The sequence below is a fragment of the Pipra filicauda genome, unplaced genomic scaffold (genome assembly GCF_003945595.2).
Source record: "Pipra filicauda isolate LSUMZ 115617 unplaced genomic scaffold, ASM394559v2 scaffold316_size853178_pilon, whole genome shotgun sequence".
NCBI lineage: Eukaryota > Metazoa > Chordata > Aves > Passeriformes > Pipridae > Pipra > Pipra filicauda.
The window spans coordinates 575993-599213 of NW_024104439.1; the positions used below are offsets into that span (position 1 = coordinate 575993).

General features: G+C 38.8%; 1 protein-coding gene across 9 annotated transcripts in view; it reads right to left on the reverse strand.

Annotated features, from left to right (window-relative positions):
• The window catches only part of LDB2 (LIM domain binding 2), a 220138-nt gene that overhangs the window by 42549 nt on the left and 154368 nt on the right, over positions 1 to 23221 (reverse strand). For all 9 annotated transcript variants that reach the window (XM_027729466.2, XM_027729467.2, XM_027729463.2 and 6 more), the window contains exons 3-5: positions 11215 to 11387; positions 5959 to 6081; positions 4259 to 4342 (exon numbers count right to left, since the gene is read on the reverse strand). In XM_027729466.2, the coding sequence (XP_027585267.1) occupies positions 4259 to 4342; positions 5959 to 6081; positions 11215 to 11387 (380 nt within the window). The remainder of the gene's footprint in view (positions 1 to 4258; positions 4343 to 5958; positions 6082 to 11214; positions 11388 to 23221) is intronic.

The window sequence follows — 23221 nt, forward strand, 5'->3', positions numbered from 1 at the left end:
TGCATCATTAACATGCTCGTATGTAAACTTTCTCCTTCTTCACTGAAGATACACCAACAGCTGTAAAATACTGACCAGATAGCTGTCATAAACTGTTATATATTAGGAGCAAAATAGCTCCAAAATGATTTGAGCTCATATCTTTTCTGTGCATGAAACCATATTTAGAAAATCAAATTGCCCTGCACATTAATGGAAACTGTTGCATATGTGTCTATTTTGCATGTGCAGAAGAAAGTTTTGTGTACACAATGGGTATACATACAAATGGCTTTTGTTTACAATGTAAATAGTGTCTTAAGAAAATTGTGTCCCATTAAATAACTCACATTAATTCTCCTAGCAGAAGAAATCCAAAAGTGTCTAGTGAGGAACTAAATTAGTGAAAGTGAGGACTCAGAAAATATTGTCCTCTGTATAGCAATAGTAACACCTTATTATTGGTTTATATATAGAAAACAAATTGGATAATTTGTAGCTCAGATAAGCCTTGGTTAGCAGTCATACAGGACGTAAAGGGAAATGGGAGTGTGCATTCCCCTGCCTACACACCTCTCCTGACACAGAGCAGGAGTGCTCTGCCACACTAACTCTAACTTTGCAAAGGGCAGATGCAGATTTGACTCCATTAACATCAATAAAGTGGCTACCAGAGCAGACCGCAGTGTGGGGAGGATGCAATAGATAGATCTGGGGTAGAGGTCCAAGAAATCACTCCAGCCCAGCCAGTGCAAGAAAGCAGAGACAAATTTTGAAAACCAGCTGGGCAAGACACAACTGTATTTCAAAGCTCATGCCAGGTAGTCCTGCCTAATTGACAATAGGGGCTGACTTTTTTATAATGTCAGAAATTTTAGGAGAATAAATGCAAGAAATATCCAAGCTCCAAATTATGAATACTGCTGCTAGTCTAAAGCTATTGCTTTTAGAGTACATTCAAATCCGTTACGCACGGAAGATCTAAATAAAGTAGCTCAGCAACTAAAAAATTACAGAGAAAAAAATAAGGTAACATGGGGGGACTGAATTATTCTAGCTCGATGGAAACTGTTCTTCTGAATGTTATCTCCATCTTCAAACTCCGTACAGGATTCCTGTTTGTTCCTGGACTCCTACTGACTGAGACTAGGCTCTAGGTCTTGGCCTTATTATCTGATAGTTCTTAATATCTACTACTTGATGACTTGATGAGAAATTACATTTAAAAAATCTTGATACTAATTTTAAACCTACAGTGTTTACCTCATTATTTCTGAGACAGCCTATTCGACTGCTAGTCAGCAGCTACAGCAAAGTACACTGACCCCATTGATGAGGTAATCAATTATGCTGGAACAAAACAAACTCGTAACTAGAAAGAAAGGAAGCCTATGGTTTTATACAGAGCCAGAGAAAACAGAGAAAAAGAGCATTTGGCAATTGACATAGGATAAAACATTTCATTTCCAGGTTCCAAGAAGATATATTTTAAATTCGTATTAAATATGATTTACAAATCAATGTTCTTCTGTGCTGGACAGCTTTACTTGGAGTGAATGAAGACAAACCAGGGCTCACATCCAAAGCTGTGGCTCTACAGGCATGTGGCACTCAGGAATGGAGGTTTACATGCCAGCAACTGCAATTATCCCAACTAGCAATGATTTAGCATTCTGTGATGTCTAGAGTCCAGAAAACACAGGCTCTGCCTTTATAGCACAACCATCTGAAATCCAGGTTTAAATTCTTCCTTTAAAGAAACTGCAGCACAGCTTGCTGCTGTGTGCACGTTAGAGAATAAAAATGATTAATTCCACCCATCAGTGAAGTCTTGGCTTATGAGTATCACAAGCCTTTGCTGTGTGCAGCAGAAAAAAAAAAGAAAATAATTTTTATGCTTAGTTTCTGATCTTTATTCAAAACGATGTAACAGTGCTAATTACTAAACACTGGGAAAACTGAATACAATATCATAAAATGCTGACTTAAAAAAACACAAAGCAGAACACCTTAAAGCTAGGTATATTTACCACATTATTTTAGTGCATGATTTTACAGTCCTGACCTCAGAAAAGATTTTTGTGTTAAAATTAACAGAGGAAAGTAATTGGGAAAGAAACAAATCAAAATGGAAATACAGCATGTAATACAAGCCATGATGAGCTGAACATCTGAAAAAAAGAACAGAATTATCAATTCCTCACTACGAGAAAAAGAGAAATGTAAAGATCGGCTTGGGAAAAAAAAATTTCCTCTTGGAATCACCACAGCAGGAGTCAGAGGAAGCTTTGCACCCAGAGACCTAATGTCTGGGTCTGGAAGAAGAAAGAAAGACTTCATCTTTTCATCCCCTTCCACTTCACTGGTCATCTCCCTAGTGCTTATCTTGATCCCAGTTTTCTTCTTCTGAGTTTTTTTTTTCCTGCCTCCCCCTCTTCCTTTCTTTCTTCTTTTTGATGCTGACAGAGGTAGCAGCATTGGTACCTGATGCCAACTGCCTCTTAACAGGAATCCTGCCTCTGTCATTTGCATTGTCACGTTCAGCGATCACAGACTATACCACAAAGCACCCAGAAGAGGTCAGTGATAGAGGTGGTGCTGAGAATCCAGCATGGCCCTCCAGGCCTCATGGAGGACAGCTACAGAGTCCTGCAACTGGTGTGTGTCAGCCTAAGCACTCGACAGTGTGTCTCTTTGTGCCAAGGGGATCAAAGACCTCAGAAGAGGATCAATGCCTTGTGCCACTGGACAATTTGTAAACAAAACACAGAAATAGCGTACCTGAGCCAGCCACTTGCTGCCCAGTTTGCCTCTAGGGTGTAAAGCAAAACTTGCCTTGACTGAGGTGGAATTCCCAGTGGGATTTTCTGTAGAATATGCTCTAGGATGCCCCACCAGGTGACAATGACAGTGTGGCTGTAGGCTTGTTGCCAAAGCACAGAGGCTGCTCTCTGTACCAAGCCACAAACTAAACTAACCACAAGAATCCAATATGCTTTATGTAAACGTGTCATTCTTACATTTACACATGGAAAAATTCTAATGCAATGTATTATTTATTCCTCCGAGGTTTTACACAATATTCTTCTTTCAGTTATGCTACAACAGACCTGCACAACTTAGGGTATAATTTGAATGGTAACTTTTGCACTAACACCACGTAAGCAAAAATCAGCAATGGCTTATCCTATTGGGACAATAAGTAAGTACAACTACAGGCTGTTTATAAACTGTAGGGATACAGTGAGAGAAATCTCACCACACATCTCAGTTCTGCACACTGTCTCCCCTGGAGTTCAAGACGCACTGGGGATAGGACTCCATCCATCCATAGGGAAGGTAGTAAAGGTTTCACAGAACCGAATGAAGTACAGCTAAAATATAGACTCAAGTACAGCTCTACAGTAGGTTGAAAATAACTGCATTTTCTAGTGTTATTGTTATCTTTAAAAAGTGTCTTGATTAATGACTCACACAATTAAAAGAAATAAAACCAGATACTCTTGTCCAAATTAGCTTGGTGTATCATCAAGCAATTTGCCTCATTTTATCTACTGATGGCACGCCCAGAAATAGGAAAAATCTGAATTTTAACCTTGAAATATGAACTCTACAAATCTGTATTTCAGTGTATGTATTGTAAACCCACACTGGGGAATACTTTCAAAAATAAAAATAAACATTCAAACTTTGAATGCACTTTAAGGGTCAAAAAGCAATGGGAACAAATGCATTATTTAATCGTAAAAAACACACTTGATTCAGCGCAAGGCTGAGGAGGAAGCTCAGGCTCCCAGAGGCATGTGAAGTGAAGACTGTTTTGAGGGACTGCTGCAAACAGGGCTGGAGCTGAGCTTCCCCTCAGCCCTGCCTCTGTCTGGGAAAGGTGGTGAGGTAGAAAAGGCTGGAGAATACAGGCAGTTTTTAATAAGAATTATCTGCCATTTTCTCAGGAACAGTGAAGCAGAAAGGAAAAATGGTGGGAATGTTTTGCTTACAGTAAAATAAAGCCATTATTCAAAACTGAGAAAAAAGACTGTTAAAAAGAGGGCTACTCAAATATGGCTTGGACTCCATAATAAAATTCTTAGCCTTTTTAACGGCATATTGTTATCAGCTACATCTCTACTACAGTGCCTGTGTTTTTCCTTCACCCTCATTAAGGGTTAGGTCAATTTTGTACCTGACCACCAAAGGCTCTGCTCTCATTACCTTGACTCAAAGCTAACAGTAACTTTTAAGAAATGCTCACAATAATCATCAGCTATGGTATGCTTACCCTGAGGTAGTTGAGGGTGAAGTTTGTCAGACCCATTCGAGTGATGTTTTTGGACAGCTGCTCCAGCACCTGAGGGTCTTGTGCCTAAACAACAAAGGAAAAAAGAATTTTCACTTTGCTTTTTGTTGTTTTGGTTTTTTCTATGTCCTTAGTGGAATACAGGGAGGGTTCTCTAAAAAGCAGTGCCAATTCTATAGGAAAATTGCACATTGATACTAAATTTATGTAGTAGGCTAGAGCTCTGTATGCACAGGAAAATAAAAACCTTACAAAATAGGAGTAGAATAAAGACTGTTTTCCAATATCTTCCTTTGGTCCCTTCCCATTCAAAAGACAGACCTAGGAGGTCTGGTCATGTAAGTGAGCATGGCCCCACCAAAGAGCTTCCTGGGGGATTGCAGTACACTTTGAGCCTTGTATTTGTTGGCTGGGAGTCCCAGAAGACTAAATAGAAAAAGGGAGGAACAAAAAAGGTATTGTTTTCTTTTTGTGAGTGAGAAATTGCAGCAGAAAGATCTCATCAAGGCACCTTCAGCAGAGCTCATCACGCAGGTGACATTAAGTACAGGCTGGAGAACACTTCTGATCCAAGTTATTTTCCCAGGATTAAACAGGCAAAATGTGAGTATTGTCCTCTGACCCTAGCCAGGAGCTTTACCAGTGAGACCAGCCTCCTCTGTAAAATTAGATCAACCTCATTATTAAAATTAATACCTGCTGGTTTCTGGCTAACCTGCTTCCACTCTGAGTTGTAGAAGCCTCCTAAATACCTAATGTTGCTTATGGCCATCCTCATCGTCCCTTAATGGGATACTGTTGAAGAGTTCAATTGATCAGTCCTTTAAAATAGCAGATAACGCTGGGACAGAAATGATGGGGCAGGTTTTCGAAGATGTCTTCTTCAGACTTGTAGTAGGACTTTGAAATAAGTCCAGGCTGCTTAAGCTATTTAAAATTCCTCACCAAGAATATATTTTTATCTATGGATATCTAAGTAACTTGATGTCAAAATACGGGAACATCTTTGGGTCTGTGTTCTTACCCTCTATAAAAACATACTCCTGCAATTGATTTTGTTTATGGGGGTACTACTAGGAGGAATGCTTCTATGGTGCAGAACTGAAAGTGTCAATGAGATTATGTTCTTTGTTTCTCCATGATTTACCTTTTTATTTTTTAACTTCAACTTGCAGAATATTTAATATTTTAATTTCCATTGTGTATGATCTCATTCAATTACAAAAGAAAGTCGTGAAATGTGGAACAAAAAGAAGATCTGGATTAAAATTCTAAAGGTTTCTAAGTAAATATATGGTAATTACTTATCTTCTGTCTATGCAAGGGTAACATCAGTTTGCTTCATTTAAAGACTAAATATAATTCGTTCCTACAATGATAAAAATTCACTGACTTTGCTGTAGTTCATATCAATAAGAACAGATTTTGGACCCAAATCATACAGACCACCAAGTGAGATTAAAAGGAAAATTACATGCTAAAACAGAATGAAAACATAGCAACAGTGGCAATATTAGAGCACTAAGGAGCAAGGGAGTGATGAAAGGACTTGTAAATGGCCGTAGTTGCAGGCAAACAAAAATATTTATAGTTAATTGACTTGGGCGTGAAATTTGCTGGAGTTTTTCATAAACCTAATCTCATCTCTTTGCATTAGGTCAAATGAATAAAGGATTACTTACATGCATGGCTAGAATGCTGCGTGGGACTAATTCTCTGTATTGTCTAATAGTAAAGTGCCATGTTTTTATTCTCATAAGATCATCAAAAGTAAACTCCAAGATAAGACGTCCTTCTGTGCATACCTAGAATACAAAAAATGCATGAAATAAATTCCCAGGAATTTTGTTTTCAATGGTATTGTATCACCGATTAAACAACATTCAAAAATATCAGAGCGGTATTCTATTGCTCATCTCTGCTAGATTAATTGTTTCTCGTTCTCTTGGGGGGAAAAAACAAATGTGGGAAAATTAGTTCATTGGCCTTACTTCAGAGACAGTAACTTATAATGCTATAGATTTTATAGCATTTCACAAACATAGAATATTGTGTGCTAAATCTTATTTATTGCAACAATTCCCTTTCCCTCACAGTTCTCTACTGCTAATTAATGACTGAACCTCGCAGTGGAGGTGACTGTGGTGCGACTGTGTGCACTTGATGGCAAGTTGTTGAACCAGTCATTTCTAGTCGTTCCCGCACCTTGCCCTTTCCTTACAACAGCCTGGCATATAAACCTTTCTTTCATGTCCAGTTGTATTACACAGTGGCCTGAATGCCTGTGGCCAAATCTGATTTTTTTTCCTTGTCTTTACCAAGTGCTCTTGTCTTTTTCAAGAATTTTGTCCTGTTTTGTTTTTGGTTTTGGGTTTATTTTTTTTTTTTTCATTTCTTATCTACTGTTATTAATCCCCCCTTCCAAGAAAGCCAGGTGGGGTGCCTGCCATCAGACTGTATGAGCTGCATCACCAAGCAGGTTTGAGAGTGAGGGGAGCAGAGGAGAGGTTTCAGCCAGGACAATGGAGCTACTTCCACAGAAAATGGCTCACACAGCTTTGTGATGTGTCTTGTCTAAGAAGGAACAGAAAATATGGGAGGAATAAATTCAGAACGTGGGTACTACCCAAAAATGAATAAATTACTGGGGACTTTTAAACAACTGTCCACAATTTTATGTGGAAAATACACTGTGGTTGTGGTCTCCTTTAAGGTGCAAAATACAAGCCCAGTAGGGTATCTTGACTAGGAGTACTGTGGAGTATCATAAATGATATCTGATTTGAAAATAAACTACTATTGCTGTTGATTTCTTTTTAAATTGGATATTTAGACATAACTCCTGTTTGATGTAAACTTCCAAGTTAAGGGTACATAGATATCGTGGAAACAGGGTGTAATGGCTTTCAAACGAAAAGGTTTCTGCAACTTTAATTTTAATACAGCTAGCATTGGATTGAAAAATAGCCATCCCAAATTCAGTTGAGTCTGTTGAGTCTTTTTACAAGCCCCAGCTCAGGCTTGGCTAGCTCTCACTTGGGCAGTGTGGGGCTTTTCTGGTTAACAGTTCACTTAACATCATCATAGTTTTTCTTCCTTGCTGTTTCTGTAAAAACATGTAGGTAATTTTAACAGGCATACTATACAGACAAATTCCTGCAGATCTGTGAAGGAGAATCTTGCAACAGGTTCTCGTTTGCCTTTTTGAACACACCTTAGTGATGCCTTCAAATTTTTAATGTGTCTTATTTTGTCATTTGACCCTGATTTTGATATTCACATCACCTGCACTATGATGAGAAATTACACAGAGGTAGACATGCACACACGTAAGGATTCACTGAAGAAAAACACTTTGTACTAATGTAACTATGTTGAGGCCAAAGATCTTGGTCACTGACTAGTTAACATGAAAATATTTCAAGTTTAAAATAATTCTTTATAATAATAACTGTGGCTTTTCAAATATTTCTCCTCTTAAGCTCAAATCCCCTCAGCTCTTAACAGGTTTTAGGTACTGGCATTAACAAATTTTAATAGAAAAAGTGAAACACATTCCTCATATCACAGTGGTAAAAATTTATACATCTTATAAAGGAATTTAATTTCCTTATGTAGAGTAGAATTTTACACATTGCTTTAATCAATAGAATTGGCACAGTTCTTATTTTAAAAGGGTTTTTTTTCTTAAAGCTGCCTTTTACATAGAATCCAAAAAATCAAAAGAGTCTCCAATTAAGAAAACATTTTCTGTTGTGCTGAATTCATGTTACCGTACTGTGAGCTCTGACATTTTGTTTCTGTGGTAACCAAAATCAGCTGATTAGTTGGCATGGCAACAGAAAAGATGTAATCCCAGCAGACACACTCTAATCAATGCCCCCAGCACAGATGGTCTCCGGAGGATCAACAAGAAAGAGGCTGGCAGGCATTCAGTGTATCACGTGGTTGCTCTAGACTAGGCCAGGAAAAAACTAAAAAAGAACATTTCTCAAACTAACCAATAGCTTTTTAACCCCTTCACTGCACTTATTAATTGTAGGAATTTCAACTGCTTGTTCCTATGAAAACCAACTTTGGTCCTGTGCCTTATTGCTCACAGTCTCACTCTCCTATCACTAAATATCTTTAGAAGTCTTCACCCTTTATTAACTACTATTTCTCAAACATGAGTTGTTGCTTGAAAAGAAGCCTAAAGCTTATACAAATCTGGGCAGTGCCTGAGATTATTAGTAAGGATTAAAATCACTGGGTTTCAAGGGCTTCACCTATAAAATCCAGCTGATGGCCCCGCTGCTGGGAGCAGGAAGAGAATGGTTCGAACAGGGGGTGCTCACTGCTTTAGTGGTGAAGGCAAAGCTCTCCTCAGTCAAACTATTGGGAAATATAAATATTGCTAGCTGCAGAAAAACAATTTGCCTACACATAAAGTTGGAGAGTCAGTAAACACAGTGAAAACAGAGACTCAGGAGGACTCCTAAAACTTTCCTCTACCTGGAAAAATAAATGGAGCATCTCCCAGGTAAACAAACATGGTGGTCTTGGCTTCAGTTTTTACCACATTTTATTTATGCCATTGAACTGTTATAAATTATTTATAGTGTTTATTTATATCTTGATAAAAAAATTTTTAAGTGTGTGACACTTTACAAGGACCTCTTACCCTCTAAAGACAAGCTGAACTATTCATATTCTTACTGCTAGGCATGTTCTGGCCATATTTGTTTGAAAAAAAAAGGAAATGCCATTTTGCATATTCATCCAATACTGTAGTATGCAGTGAGTTGCTCTAACTAGCAAAATGTTGAAACGAATAAAATACATTGGATTCTTGACTCTGTGGATTCTTGATTCAGTACATAATGAGAGGTGTTTCAATCCCTTATGTTTGAAGTTGGTTAGAATTTTCAGCTTAGAATTTGTCTGTAAAACTGAAAGAGTTTGTATTTTTGCATTAAAAACTGCACCCGTGGTAGTTTCACGGGGTCAAATTCAGACGTGATCTAAGGAGCTACACAGTTCATTGCAGTGCTGCTTACTACAGGTCTGCTTTGTTCCACCAGCGATGCTCTGACAGTAGGAATTTACCTTTGGTAAGATCTGTGCCCTCAGTATCTCTGGTAGAAGTTAAACACGCACAGCTGAGACAACATTTGGCTCCAACTTATTTCTGAAAGAGTAATATATTTTCTCCCCTTTTCTATCAACTACTGTGTTTTATTTCAAATTTGCTCTTACTAACTGTCATATTTTAAACATACAGGCATTAAAAACTCCTAATTTTTCTCCTAAAATCCAAATCACATCCCCAGCTGAATTTTTTGCTGCTGGGACAAAAAATGTTTATATCAGAATCTACAAGAGAAAGATCAGGGCTGAAGCACTGCCAGGGCTACAGCAGAGAGACCCACTGCACACAGCAGGACAGTGCCATGGGAGGTGACTGTGGCCCCCCAACATGAGGTGGGCACCCAGCCCAGATCATGCTGCTAGTCTGTCTTTGACTTGCTGGATGTTAACCTCCTTTCCAAGATAACAACACTGTCATGTGCTGCCATAATAAGTATAATAAACTAATTGAATTGAGAAAAGTGTTCTGTATTTACTGAGTAAAAAAACCAAACCAATCCCCTTTTATTTGATATTGCATTAAAACTAACACAAAGGGAAATGACACAGAAATGGCTTTAGGGTTCTCAACAGAAAAGTAGCTACGGTGTACCTTTGCCATGTCCCCTGCACGTGGGGGTGGATATGTCCAGCACTCACAGCTCCTCATGAGCACTGAGGTGGCAAAGAAGTGCTACCAGGAATATCTGGTCTCTTCTCTGTCTATCTGTTTTTACGTCTATATAAGTCACAGGGGCTGGGGTGGGAGAGCTGGAACAATGACACCACTAAATACACACTTTGTGGCTCACCAGTGCACCACACACCAGCAGCTTCCTTTCCCTCTTCTTTGAGCCCTACCCCAAGAGCCAGGAAGATGGCAAAGAAAACTCCGCAAAGGGATGGGACTCACACACATACTAAAACAGCCTGAGCCATGTGGACCTTGGTCATGACGCTGTCAATAGCCAGTGACTTAAAACTAAAATCTCCACAGTCCTGCGGGCCAAAGGCAACACGGATGAGCTATCTTCTCCTGCTACCCCTTCTGCTTTTGTTCTTTTCTCCATGGAAAGGTTAAAGATGAACAGGTACAAGATGGAAAATCATTTTTTCCTGTTAATGTCTTAGAAGGGACACTTCCATTTTGAAAAACATTTTACTGGTTTTTTTTAATATAAGGGAATTTTTTGTTTTAATTTTTATTTTCCACTCTTTGTACTGTTTCTTATAAATATATGGTACTTGGTTTAATTACAGGACTAGAAGTGGCCTATGCATGAAGATAAGTCACTATCAATTACAAATATTGAATATTCACTAACTGCCTGATCCAGAGCATGTTTAAATCAATTGACTCCTTCCATTGACTTCACTGCCCTTTGGGCTGGCATCCTACTGTATTAAATCACTATTTTCCTAGAGATTTATAGTCCTGTACTAGGTAAGTATCAAATGTAATGCATACCATCCCATATGGTAGGTAGCAGAAATGTGAAATCTCACTGTTGTTTTAAAATCAAGCCTAGAGAAAAGGAGATGGGCAGGCTGAATTTAATTCACATAAAACTGATAGTTCTGGCCACTTGGCATTATGAGCTTCTCTTGTAATCTTTCTGGGAGAATTGCAGAAGATACCCACAGAAATTTCCAGTCACATAATGAATATAGAAAACAGTAATTAAATGGCTTCAAGGGTTTTCAATATTAGAAATAATCTCAGTCTACCAGAAAAATTCAACAGCCAATATTTTTTACCCTTATACACACTAAAAAAGAAAAAGAAAACCAAAAACCAACAACATGCTTTATTGAGTCTTCCCTGTTACCTTGGTAAACATAGGTTTTCCATGCTGAGTGACCATGGTGCATTGATCACAGTCCACTGTGATGGATGAGTTGTGGTATGACTCTTTTGAGTGCTTGAGAATGTAATACAGGTCTGTTACACCTCCTTCAAAGACAGTGCTAAAATAACGAGGAATGAGGGTCCTTCCAATTGCTGTGAGGAAAATACAAAGCAGAATTCAGCAAATGCTCTAGGTTATAAAATCTCAAACCATTTCCTAACAGCACATGAATAATTTTAAGTTCAATGAAATCAAACTTTCATTTAATGAATATAATACATGTTCTCTCCCTTTTGTAGAGATGAAGTTGCGCCTGCTCCTATTGAAATCAATGAAAATGGCTGATTCCATTCAGAGGGAGTGGGCTCATCATATTTAATCTTTTTACATTGATGGTAAGTTAGAGTCACTCTTGAAACCATCTGCAAGGTTTTTTGTCCCAAAGTAATTATTATACAAAAAGCCACATGGTGTCAATTACGACTGAAAGTTGGATATTACCCATAAGTGTATAAATACAAGTGGTGAGCATTTACAGAAATATACTTTTACACCCAAAAAAAGCAAAGCAAATTTATATATGGGGGTTGTGTACACATATATGTTTGTTTGTGTTTGGGCACAAGTATATTTATATATACCCATGCATACATGCACGCACACACACACACACACACACACACACGTGCACAGGCACTCTTGATTGAATAGGAGGGGTACTGCTGAGAAATCAGAGTACTGGGGAATGAAGGAGAACCTGAGAATTCATAACAATATGTGTTATACAATCTATGACTACCCACAAGTCTATCTGAGATCTCTCTTTAGACCAGTGTTTATATCATAGGCTAAAAAGTCTGAGCAGACACCTGAACTCACTTCTATGCCCCACTTACACCCCAAACTAGGAACTTAAGGTACCCAGTTCAGCAATACTTAGTAGGGCAAAACTCTCACTGAAGTCACACCTCTCACTTCCATATTAGTATCAGCTAAATACTACAGGGTCTAATTCCAAATATGCAGTAGTAATTCTGAGTGTACTTTAGATGCACAAACTAGCAGAAGTGCTGACATCAATCATCTCACATGCAACTCATGCTTTCCATCTCCTTCTTTACAGATAAATTTGGATGTAACCACAAGCCTGGTATGATAGAACACTTCAGTTTGTAATAGACCAATACTTCCACACAAAATGACTCATTGCTTTGTCTTCATTAGTCAATCCACAGTAATTCTGAGTGACGGATACATAAAAATTGCATCCATTTTAAAGAGAAAACCCAAGTAATCTAAATGGTCTCTTGGAAGAATAGTCACCATCAACAGGCAAGATTAGAGCTTATTAGTACATAATTCTTATTTGTCTGTTAGGACTATATGGTGACTCATGCCTCCCTCACTTGCTGCATACTTTAAGAGTAATTTCTAAAAAACTATTTTCATAGAAATTTTGCCAGCAGATGAACAAAGGCTCCAGAACCTAAAAATGCATTTGCAAATGGGTGTTGCAAATTAAAAAAATACCGAATTTTCACAGTAGTTCTGTGAAAAATATGTTTGTTCTGTGTGTAACAATGTGGAATGTTGCATGTGCAGTCATAATGCACATGGTATAATGAAAATATGCAAATATAGAAAATTAGGAGTTGTTAAAGCTTTTGCTGTAATATCAGATATCAATGTAGTTTAATGTACAAAAACATACCACACTCTCTGGAAGTGGCTGAAAATTCAGTGAATACATTGAAAGACTATTCTGTGACTCTAGCTCCTAAAAAACCCCACCCAATCAACATGCACATATTATCTTTTCACGGTCTTTTATTTTAATTTAGAAAAACTGAAGTCCAGTGTATTAGCATAGCATTCAACTCATGCTTTAACTCAAATTTCTCCAAGTTGGTATGGTATATAGTAAAAAGTGAAATTTACCCATCAAGTTAATTTCTTGCTCCCCTAAGGCTAATTAGTGCAAATTAAATTTCCTGCTAATCATCTTAAGCAGCAAATGTGTGATATGAAAATCCAGCATTCCTACTGATTGTGATAAACCTCTATTCATGTGACTTATGCACTGCATAAATATCTTGAAACTATTTAACTGCAGCTTATAGACTGTTCCCAAAGTAGCATGGTCATATGGTGTTGCTCTTTTCCTTGTATTCACAGCTACAACACATTAAAGGATGCTAGAAATACATTAAATAACTTATTACTTTTCCTCGTAAGCATTATCTATATTTGCCACAGGGATATGCTACTGTGAACAACAAAGTATGAGACCAAAAGAATGAAAAGGAATAGAGGTGCACACAAGGATATGCTCCATGGAACCTGATTTTGCATGACAGATGCACATGCAGACCCTGTCAGTCTGTAAAACTGAAAATAGCAGATGCAAATAACCAGCATAAATGATTATAATTTAATATTCAACTCCACAAGAAATGGAAACGTGTATTGAGCAGACCTGTCCTCAGCGCACTGTGTTGCTTTACCACAAAAGACTGAAGCATGTTCAAGGTTTTGGTTCTCTTCCTGAAGCACTCAATGGTTTAAAAAGATCATTTCATTTCTAGGATAAACATGAAACTCTCTTCAGCGGTAACAAAGTTTATTTGTGCAGGAGATGGTATTTCCAAGAACAACAAAAGGCTGTGGAGTAGTTCCTCTAGAGATCATTGCAAACTTTGTGCATTTTTTAGCACGAAGAACTTTTCCTTGCTTTTTCTCTTCCAAAACATGATTGCGTAGATAAGTATTCAAGTACATATGTGTGTGCATGCCCTGCTCTGCTGCGTGCATACATACAATCCTTTCTTGGGCAGAAGAATGGTAACGTTGCAAAGATGCTTTTCCTTCCCTTCTCGCAGGAGATGAACACGATCATGTGTGGAGGTGCACACTCTACCTCTGTCTGCCACTCTACATCTCAACAAGATTTTAGTAATGCCATGTATCTTATGCTAGAGATAGCTGAAGGATACTTCCTAGAAGAATCCTGGGTAATGAGAAGGCAGGATTATGGGATAACTTGATATTTGTGGCCACTTCAGGATGTTGCTTAATCATCCTTGCGCCAGTGCAGTGAACTCATCTTGCAGAACCCAGAGCAAACTGTATGCTAACTTGGTCTTGGGTTTGCAATTCCCCAGAGGCAGCCACAGCAACAATGAAAAGTATATAAATAGCACATCCAACTGCACCAATGGGGCTGAATTAAGCTTTACATGCCACTGCAGTTGGAATTCTTTCATATTTTAGAGCTTGGCTTTTAGCCCACAGAACACACATTCAGAATATATGTCTGTGCATAGTTTCATAGGGCTCCTCCCTGCCACACCACACATCCCTAAAGGAGCATTGCCTGGGGACCCTCAGAGCCAGCACACAGATCTCAGCCACAGGAGCTCCCAACACGAGTGTTTGCAGTAGCAGTTTGAGTATGGGAAAATTCTTGTAACTTCCTTTCCTGATGTCAGGAAATTCTTTCTTTCTCCATTCTTCTTGCTCACCCACACCCATAGTTCAGTTGTCTGTTTTCTCACCTTAGGCTTACATCAGTTATCTTCCAAGTTCACTGTTCAATTCCCAGTATCTCCCTGTCTTCTATCCCCCTCCGCACATGCTGCCCCTTTTTCTTTTGCTCAAGGACACTCATCAACCCATTCCAAATCTACCTGATTTCCTCATTCTTCTTACTTAAGCAGGCCCAGTTATCTAGTCTCAGCCTCCTTGTTGTCCTCTACTCTGCCCAAAACGCCAGCTCCACATACACTTTTTTGGTGCCCTTCCTACCTAGCCAAGCTTCCACAGCTCCTTGACCCAGGCTCCCTGCCTCAGCAGTCTCAGCACTGTTCTGGATCTTGTTTGGTTTTTTGTTTGGTTTGTGGTTTGTCTTTTTTGTTTGTTTGGTTGGTTAGTTGGTTTTGTTTGGTTGGTTTTTTGGTTGTTGTTTGTTGTTGTTGTTGTGGTGGTGGGGTTTTTTGTGTGTGTGGTGGTGGTGGTGTTGGTTTTGGTTTTGTTTTTGATTTGTTTTTTTCCTCCAAAATTATCTCTCTGCACTTTTTCCACTCTGTCTCCTCCTAAGAGCAGATTCTTTCTCTAAACGAATCCCATCTCTCCTCCCTTCCTTCAGCTTCTCATCAGCAAGAGACCATTCAAGAAGACCTCTTCCCATTGTGTCCCTCACCCAGCCAAACCTGTTCCCTGTTTTTCTCACTGACTTCCAACTCTCCCTTACTTAATCATCCTTCATCTTCTTTCATCTCCCATTTACCATTTTTCTCTCCCCTATCTCATCATATCAATGACATCTTGTCCTGATTTTTTCCCTTCCTTTTTTTTTTTTCCTCCTCATCCCTTTTCTTACCCCTACATTCAGGTCAAGTTCTTTCCTTCACAGGGCTGCCTGGATCCCAGACATATCTGCTGGCAGTGTAGAAGAAAAGGTTTCCTGCTCTTGCATGCAGTACTGGCTGAGCCTTTCCTGGGGGTTTTGCAGTGGAAATGACGACAACTTCACACAGCCCTGAGCTCCAAAATATCTAGTTACTCTATGTAGTTGGCACGTGGTTAGCCCCATTGGACTCTGACGAGGACACTTACTATATTCCTTGGAAAGGAAGATCTTGGGAATTTTAGCTGTTGAACTGTAGCAAAGCCTGCACTGCATACCTTTTTTTTGGTGACCTTTTTCCCTCAAATATTTAGAAATCTGCTAAATTCAGTCAGATTTCCACAAAGAGGACAAAAGGGACACCCCTACCACAAAGGTGAGCAACCATACTCCAGAGCATACAGGTTTTTAGACATTTAAAAAACAAACTTGCAAGGCTTTAGTAACATGGAAAACCCAATATTTTTCCATTTGGAGGGAAAAAAAGAAATCTTTTTTTGCCTTATATAAAAAAGAACTAGATAAAAGCAAAAACAATTTCAGCTTTATTAGATCAAGCTTAGCAAAATTATAAATAAGTAGAAAGAAGGCCTTTTCATGGGACTTATCAAGTAATACTAATAATAGATATCATCTGCCTGCAAAAGTACATTAGAACAACCCTGACTGCAGGTGCTGAGGCTCTAAGCCCAATAGTCATGCTTAGAAAAGCAGACGTAGCATAAGAAAGCATATTTGCATCTACAAATACTAACAGGTCCCATTTCCCAGAAAAGGCCATTTAATAGTGTGAAATGTGACACCTCACATTGCAAGATATTGTATATACTAGAAGGAAAATTCACCTGGCCCTCAGCATTCAGGCATTAATTCCAGATCACTGGAATGCTGCTTTAAATTATCATTTTGTCCTGGGCAGCAATCTTCCTCCCTAGCTGAGTGTCTGAGGATGTACCGTTTCTCATGAGAAGTGGTCACGGACACTTAATGTTTGCTTCACTTGTGCTAGCAGTTGCCCAGATAGCAAAGCAAACTGACAAAGATCAGTTGGATTTAGCTACAAGAAATAGTTATTTATATGAAAATGTCTATAAGAAAGGCATATCTGAAACGACTATTTTGCACAAAACAGAATGCTGTCATCTGCTGGCATAAAACAACTTTAGTCTATTTTGTGGTGTAACAGCTTGGCTACATGTGATTCCATACACATTTTCCAACCAAAAAAACAATTTTAGAATTGAAGTAAGACAGATCTGTGACACTCCTCCAAACATGAGCAATCCAGAAATCAATTAATTCAATCTGTGAACGTAGGCAAGAAGCTTTATAGGTCAGTAACAGTTATATTATATGTAATTTCTTAAGTATCACACCTGGGGAATTCTAAAGAATAGAATTAAACCATCTAACATATTAAATGGCCCAAGGCCTACCTCTTAGGGAGGGACATACTGAGGTCATGCTCCTGCTTTTTGGCCTGGGCATGCAACGATGATGATTAGGGTGCTCTTCTGTCACCCTTATCCCAGGAATCATTATTTTCATGCTGTCATTTAATTTATTTTCCCTTTTAAACATGTTTGCCTGAGTGTAAAATACTTCTTTCTGTCAGGAATAAGTTTAATTCTAGAATTATTTTTCTATCCCACATTGCGTCAAGATGTCCAATGATCTCTAGATGGGAATGTCCATAACTTGTGAAGTTCAGAGCTTTTGCAAGCCTCAGATGACCTATGGGCAGAAAGCCAGTTAAAAATACAGTTTGTAATATAATTGTGGTACCACTACACACTGTGGTGATGATGGTACTGTTAGGTTGTGGTTTTTTTTCCCAAGGAAGATTTGAGTAAAATAGAAAGCAAATATGTTTTTCTAGTTCACAGGAAACTGGCATTATTTGTGGGCTAGGAATAGAAGAACATTTCCTCCTTTTGTGTACCAAAGATAGACTGTCAAAATCTCAGTGCCCTCTCTACAGAATGAAGGGTCATGGCCTCTTTGCAGAAGCAGGGTTTGATAGCAAACCCCTCACTGAATTGTTCACGTGTTGCCTTTACAGTAGAAGCTCTCAGGGGCAGAGACTTGGATTTAGCATATACATATACACCATGTAAGATACTCTCAAGTTGGTATAAAAAAGAAACAAATGGAAGTGTTAATCAGTTAAATAAAAATATTGGGTTTATTGCTTCCAGGCTGGTTTTTGCAGCTCTGAATCCTGTCAAGTCCTATGTCTTCAATTAAAATTAGGTTATAAAATAAGTAATAAAACAAAAACAAATAAAACCAAAAAATATAAAATATAAAAAGCCTTTAAAAGTGCCGCAGAATCAGCGACAGAATGAAAAAAACACTCCCTGCCTATAGCTTAAAGGAGCTCTGGAAGCTCTGGTGCAGTCTGCAGCTGATTATCTCATCAGTATGCTATAGCTGGGCTTGAGGAACTCTGCTGGTTGGGACTGTGGGGTTTTTTTGGCTCCCAATACAAAATGTTGAGCTATCCCATAAAGCTCTAGGCAGACTATGAGAGTCTCTTGCTTGAGAGATTATCACAGTTGGATCTCAGTAATTAAATGGAGATGTAACAAATAACTCTCCTCAGCCAGATGCAGGGACTAGGGAAGCCAGGAGACGACATCCCATTGATTGCAAATGAACCTTCCTGAGCACTGCAGAAGAGAGCATGAGCTTTCAGTTAATTGTTAATTGACATCTCTGGTCATGGTTAACTAACATCTGCGTGGTCCAGAGCTTGGCATGTTCATTTACATATGTTTCTATAACTGAAATAAACACATCAGTGCTCACAGAGCAAAACTGAATGGAGTTACATAGTAATATCATTGCTGTTATTCTGCCTATACTTCTATTTGCCCAAAATTGACCCAGTGAAAGAGCACATCAGCCGTGTTTTCTTCTGGACACAGTCCACCTGGCTGGGATGTGAAGGGAGGGATCCCTCAATCAAGCTGGCAATAGTAAAGCTCCAGTTTTCAGTACTGTGATCTGCTATCTGGAAGAAGCTGCAGCTTTATCTACTGAGTGGATTCAAACCCAAACAACACAAGTCTGTCAATTCCCAGGAAAATCTACTGTCAGATTTGATAGTGTGGCATGGAAGGCAGTGAAAAGACAGTCTAATAAGTCCAAATTCTGTCTCAGAGACATGTGGGCCATGTTGATTAATCCACCCACATGTATCCAAAGAAGAATCTGGCACATACAGACCTGTCCTTTTTTTCTCCCAATCTAGTGGATAAGATTGGACTTCTATCATGTAGACTACTTATACAATAGAAATTAGAATGTATGATTAATCTCCATTTACAGAAATTTATAGTTATTTATACAAATTAAGCATTAAATAAAAGTAAATTTAAGATATAAAATCTATACTACATTAATAATAATAATACTATACTAGAGTATACTAGTCTAGTGTACTTTTAATAGTAGTATACTAGTAATATACTACATATTTGCACATTCAGAAAAACATCTGTATAATCTACAGACATTATAGATTCTAAACTCCATGAAGTTTAGAAGACAGTGGAAGCACAATCTTATTGATAATAAAGCACACCTTTTGAGGAGTAAAATTAGCATTATATATATTCTTCCCTTGTACTTACAATTTTGTTTTTATCTTTAATGATCTACTTGACACTTCCTGGAAATTGTGGAAATCTAATGCTTCCAACCAATTTGCCTATGTTCTCAATTTTTGTAACAAAATTACAAAGTGGGTTGTGTGATGTGGATTCAGCACTGTTACTGGGTGACTTGGATCCTTCCCACAACCAGAACCCAATGTTTTTGTTTAGATACATGATGTATAATGGTATCTGGAATATCTTATTTATGTCAATAACTTTGCCTACAGTTAAAGGCAATATTAAATATTAAAGCTTATAAAGTTGTAAATGTCTAGGTTTCCCTCTCCAGTTCCTTCTATCCTGTGTAATTCAATCACTGTGTTAGGTATGACTTTGTCTTTTGTCCAATAAGTATTTTCTAACAATATTTTAGTCTAGTGAAGGTTTGTGTGTATAATTTTGATTCAGTTGACAGTGTGTTTCCTTTACTCGAAAGAGTGTAACCAGCACTTCAATCCTCTAAAACACACTTGAGTCAAGAGCAAGTAAGAAACTTTATGACAATGAGACCTCAGCTTAACTCCCCACACTTCATGACCCTTATTCTCAACAGTCAAATAATCTGCAACTCAATCTTAAATCCTTCATCTCTCTGAAGAGAGATAATATTTCACTATAATTAATTTTTGTAAAAACATTCAGAAAAGAACTATAAAAAACTCTCTATATCTCAGTACAAAGCTAAACTGCATCAGTGTAGTTTTTCATTAAGGCTCAGCCAGCCTACCTATTACAATAAAATCTCCTCCCAAACCCTTTCCTTATTACACTGGCAGCAGACCACTAGTCTTTAAAGAATTGCTTACCACAAAATTCAGTCATCAGTTCTTGAGTATTTCAGCCTCAGGCTAAGAGAGTCTGGACCAGAGAATGTAAAGAGAAAACAGCAGTCCAAGATCCCTTTCACAGGATCTGGGCTTGGGGGGTATCATTGCTCCCTCCACTCAGAGTAAAGTCACCTGCAATGGCTTGTCTAGAGCTGTGTCCAATCGGGTTTTGAATATGTCCAAAGATGGAGCCTTCACAATTTCTCTTCTCACAATGAGCGAGTGTTCGACCACCTTCGGAGGAAATCGGTTTTTCTTGTGTTTAAATGGAATTTTCTGTGTTTCACTTTGTGCCCAGTGCCTCTTGCAATACTGAGAAGCCTGGCTCTGCTTTACTCCGTCTCCATCATATATTTAAACACATTACAAGCTTCTCCAGATTGCACAGTCTCAGCTCTCTCAGCCTCTCCTCATATAGCAAATCCTCCAAGCCTTTAATCACATTCATGGCTCTTTTCTGGACTCATTCCAGTATATCCATGTCTGGCTTCTAAATAGTGAGTCCAAACTGAGTATCCTACACAGATGTGTATCATCAGGACTGAGGGAAAGACCACCTCCCTCAAACTCTGCCTCACACAGCCCAGGAGGCTGTTGATTTCTTTGCTGCAATGGCACATTGCTGGCTCACAGTCAACTTCAACTCAGCTCCTTTCCTGCAGATCTCACAACCAGCGTCTCAAGCTGAAGCACAAATAGCAGAGCATCAGCCCTGCACAGCTCCATACCAGCTTCAAGCTTTAAGTTTTTGCTCCGTATCCAGTGACAACACTCTAAGCACTTAGGGAATCTATTAATCGATCATAAAATGAAAACTCACAGACCGTACAATTTATTGTTTAAACAACTGAATTAGGTTTCTAACAGTACAGAGCAGGCCAGACTCTTACTCCACACTGAAAAATTCAGAATTTCTGATGGCAGGCATATTTCTCAGGAAGCATATGTTCTAAGCTGATTTTTTAGGCTGGAGGGGAGAAATGTCTGGGGGGGGGTTACCCACACACAGACATGTCCCTAGATGAGGAAGCTCCAGCTTTAATTGTAAAAACTTCTACATCTTATAAATCAAAACCATCACTTCCCACCAAAGATCTACACATGAATATTTAGCAAACAGAAGATTTGTATTTGCATAAAAATACCACACTCTGAATGCAAATAAAGCCACAACAAATGGTTTGCCTGCTTGCCGTATATAGCCACTCACACTTCTGTCTGTGCTATCATTGTGTCTGAAGAAAGAGTAGTTCAGTTAATTTTGTTCAACAACTGCAAAGAACGAAGTTTTAAGAACAAACCAGAGGTTATTCACAGCTGTATGACAAACCATTGTCAAAACATAACGAACCACAACCAAACTCAAGCAGAAAATGACAAAATGTAAGACCGTAAAAATGATGGAAATTGTGCAGGACAGGCATTTTAGATGAACAAATGCAATCTGTACCAACATAAAGGACCAACACAGCACAGAAAATGATACCCAGAAAAGTCGTCTCAAGAAATAAAGTCAAAAACATAAAATTCAAATGACAGGACACCAAAAGGAACAGACAAAAACCAGGGAAACCATCCAGTTGTATTAAATCAAGCACACCCCTGACCCCTGACTTCATCTGACCTAGTAGAATGTTAAACACGGCATGAAACAAAAAATTATGTAAAAACATAAGCAAAATGACATTAAGATAAAGTGATACTGGCCATACCCTCCCATACTGCTACAATTCATTTAAGCAGGTGCCCAAGATGGTCTGGGGCAGAATCCAGAGCTCAAACCCCAAAGATTAGTTGCTGTAGAAAACACGCGTCTGCCTTTCTGTGGTGTGTTCATGCGGGTGGTGGGTTAAGTGACCAACCCACACATTTCACAGCCATCGACTTGATTAATCTCTTGTTGATATAAATCAAACAGTTCCATGAAAATCATTGGACCCACACCAATAACCACTTGCTAAGAATTTGTCCATTATGCTGGGGATATCCCTTCCCCACTCCCCACCCCTCAACTGTATAAATATTCCAATTATTGTTGTGAAAGCACATAGAAAGATCCGTTGTGTTATATTTGCTGAAGTGAAGTTGTTCTGAAGAGAGATGTCTGCAAATATAGTTCTACCAGTTTCTAATTTCCAGCCTCTCCTATGAACCATGTTTAGATGGGAAGCTGAGGCAGAAAAAAAAAACAATTAATGTTTGCTCTAGAAATACTATTAAACACATACAGCCTATATAAGGGAAGAATAAACAATTGACAAAGTACTGCTCTGAATAATGCATAGGTCCCTTTCACTCTTAGAAACATTGGAAGAGAAGCGAAGCTGCGAGTGACTGCAGTGTAGTGCAGTATAGTGCACGTGTAGTGCAGAGCTTTTCCACTTCTAAAGTTCCTGATTCTCATCCAGGAAAAATCAGCAACATCACACACCTTTAAATAGATGCAACCCTGATAAATTCTATTTTTGGTTTCAGTCCAGTTTGTATCTGCCAGAATAGCATGTCACGTCATCACCACCATGCCCAATGAGAAGCCTGAGGACACCATTCATGATGAGAAGCCTGAGGACAAGCACAGGCTGCTGGGACCTCAGAGGGCTTAGCTTAGACAGAATTTACCTTTCTTCTTAGATGCTTTCTGCAGCTCTCCACAAGCTCCCTTCCACTGAGAGATAGACAGTAACAGTACTTATGGCAGCTAGTTTAAGTTAGTCGAAGCTATTCTCTCACTGTGGTTAGTACAGTGTAAACATAGCCACGAATGTTTCTATAAAGCATATTGTAGGCAGACACCAACTTGCTCTGCTAACACTCCGAGTAACCCAAAAGCTACACGTTTGCATAGCGTGGCATCACGTCTGAGCAAGCAAATCCTGCGAAGAGGCAGCAGATATTTGTTGGGGCTCCAAGGCAGATGAAAATGGCCACACAGCATCTGGTCAGCTCGGCGTGTGGGAAAACAGGCTCATACAGGCATTCGCCATACAGGCGTAGCTGACCTCCTTAACACTGGAAGAATTCTATTCCTGGCAAGACTGAAACACACAGGTTGGCCATATGAAGAAGAAAGATAGTCCCTTCCCTGAACACAG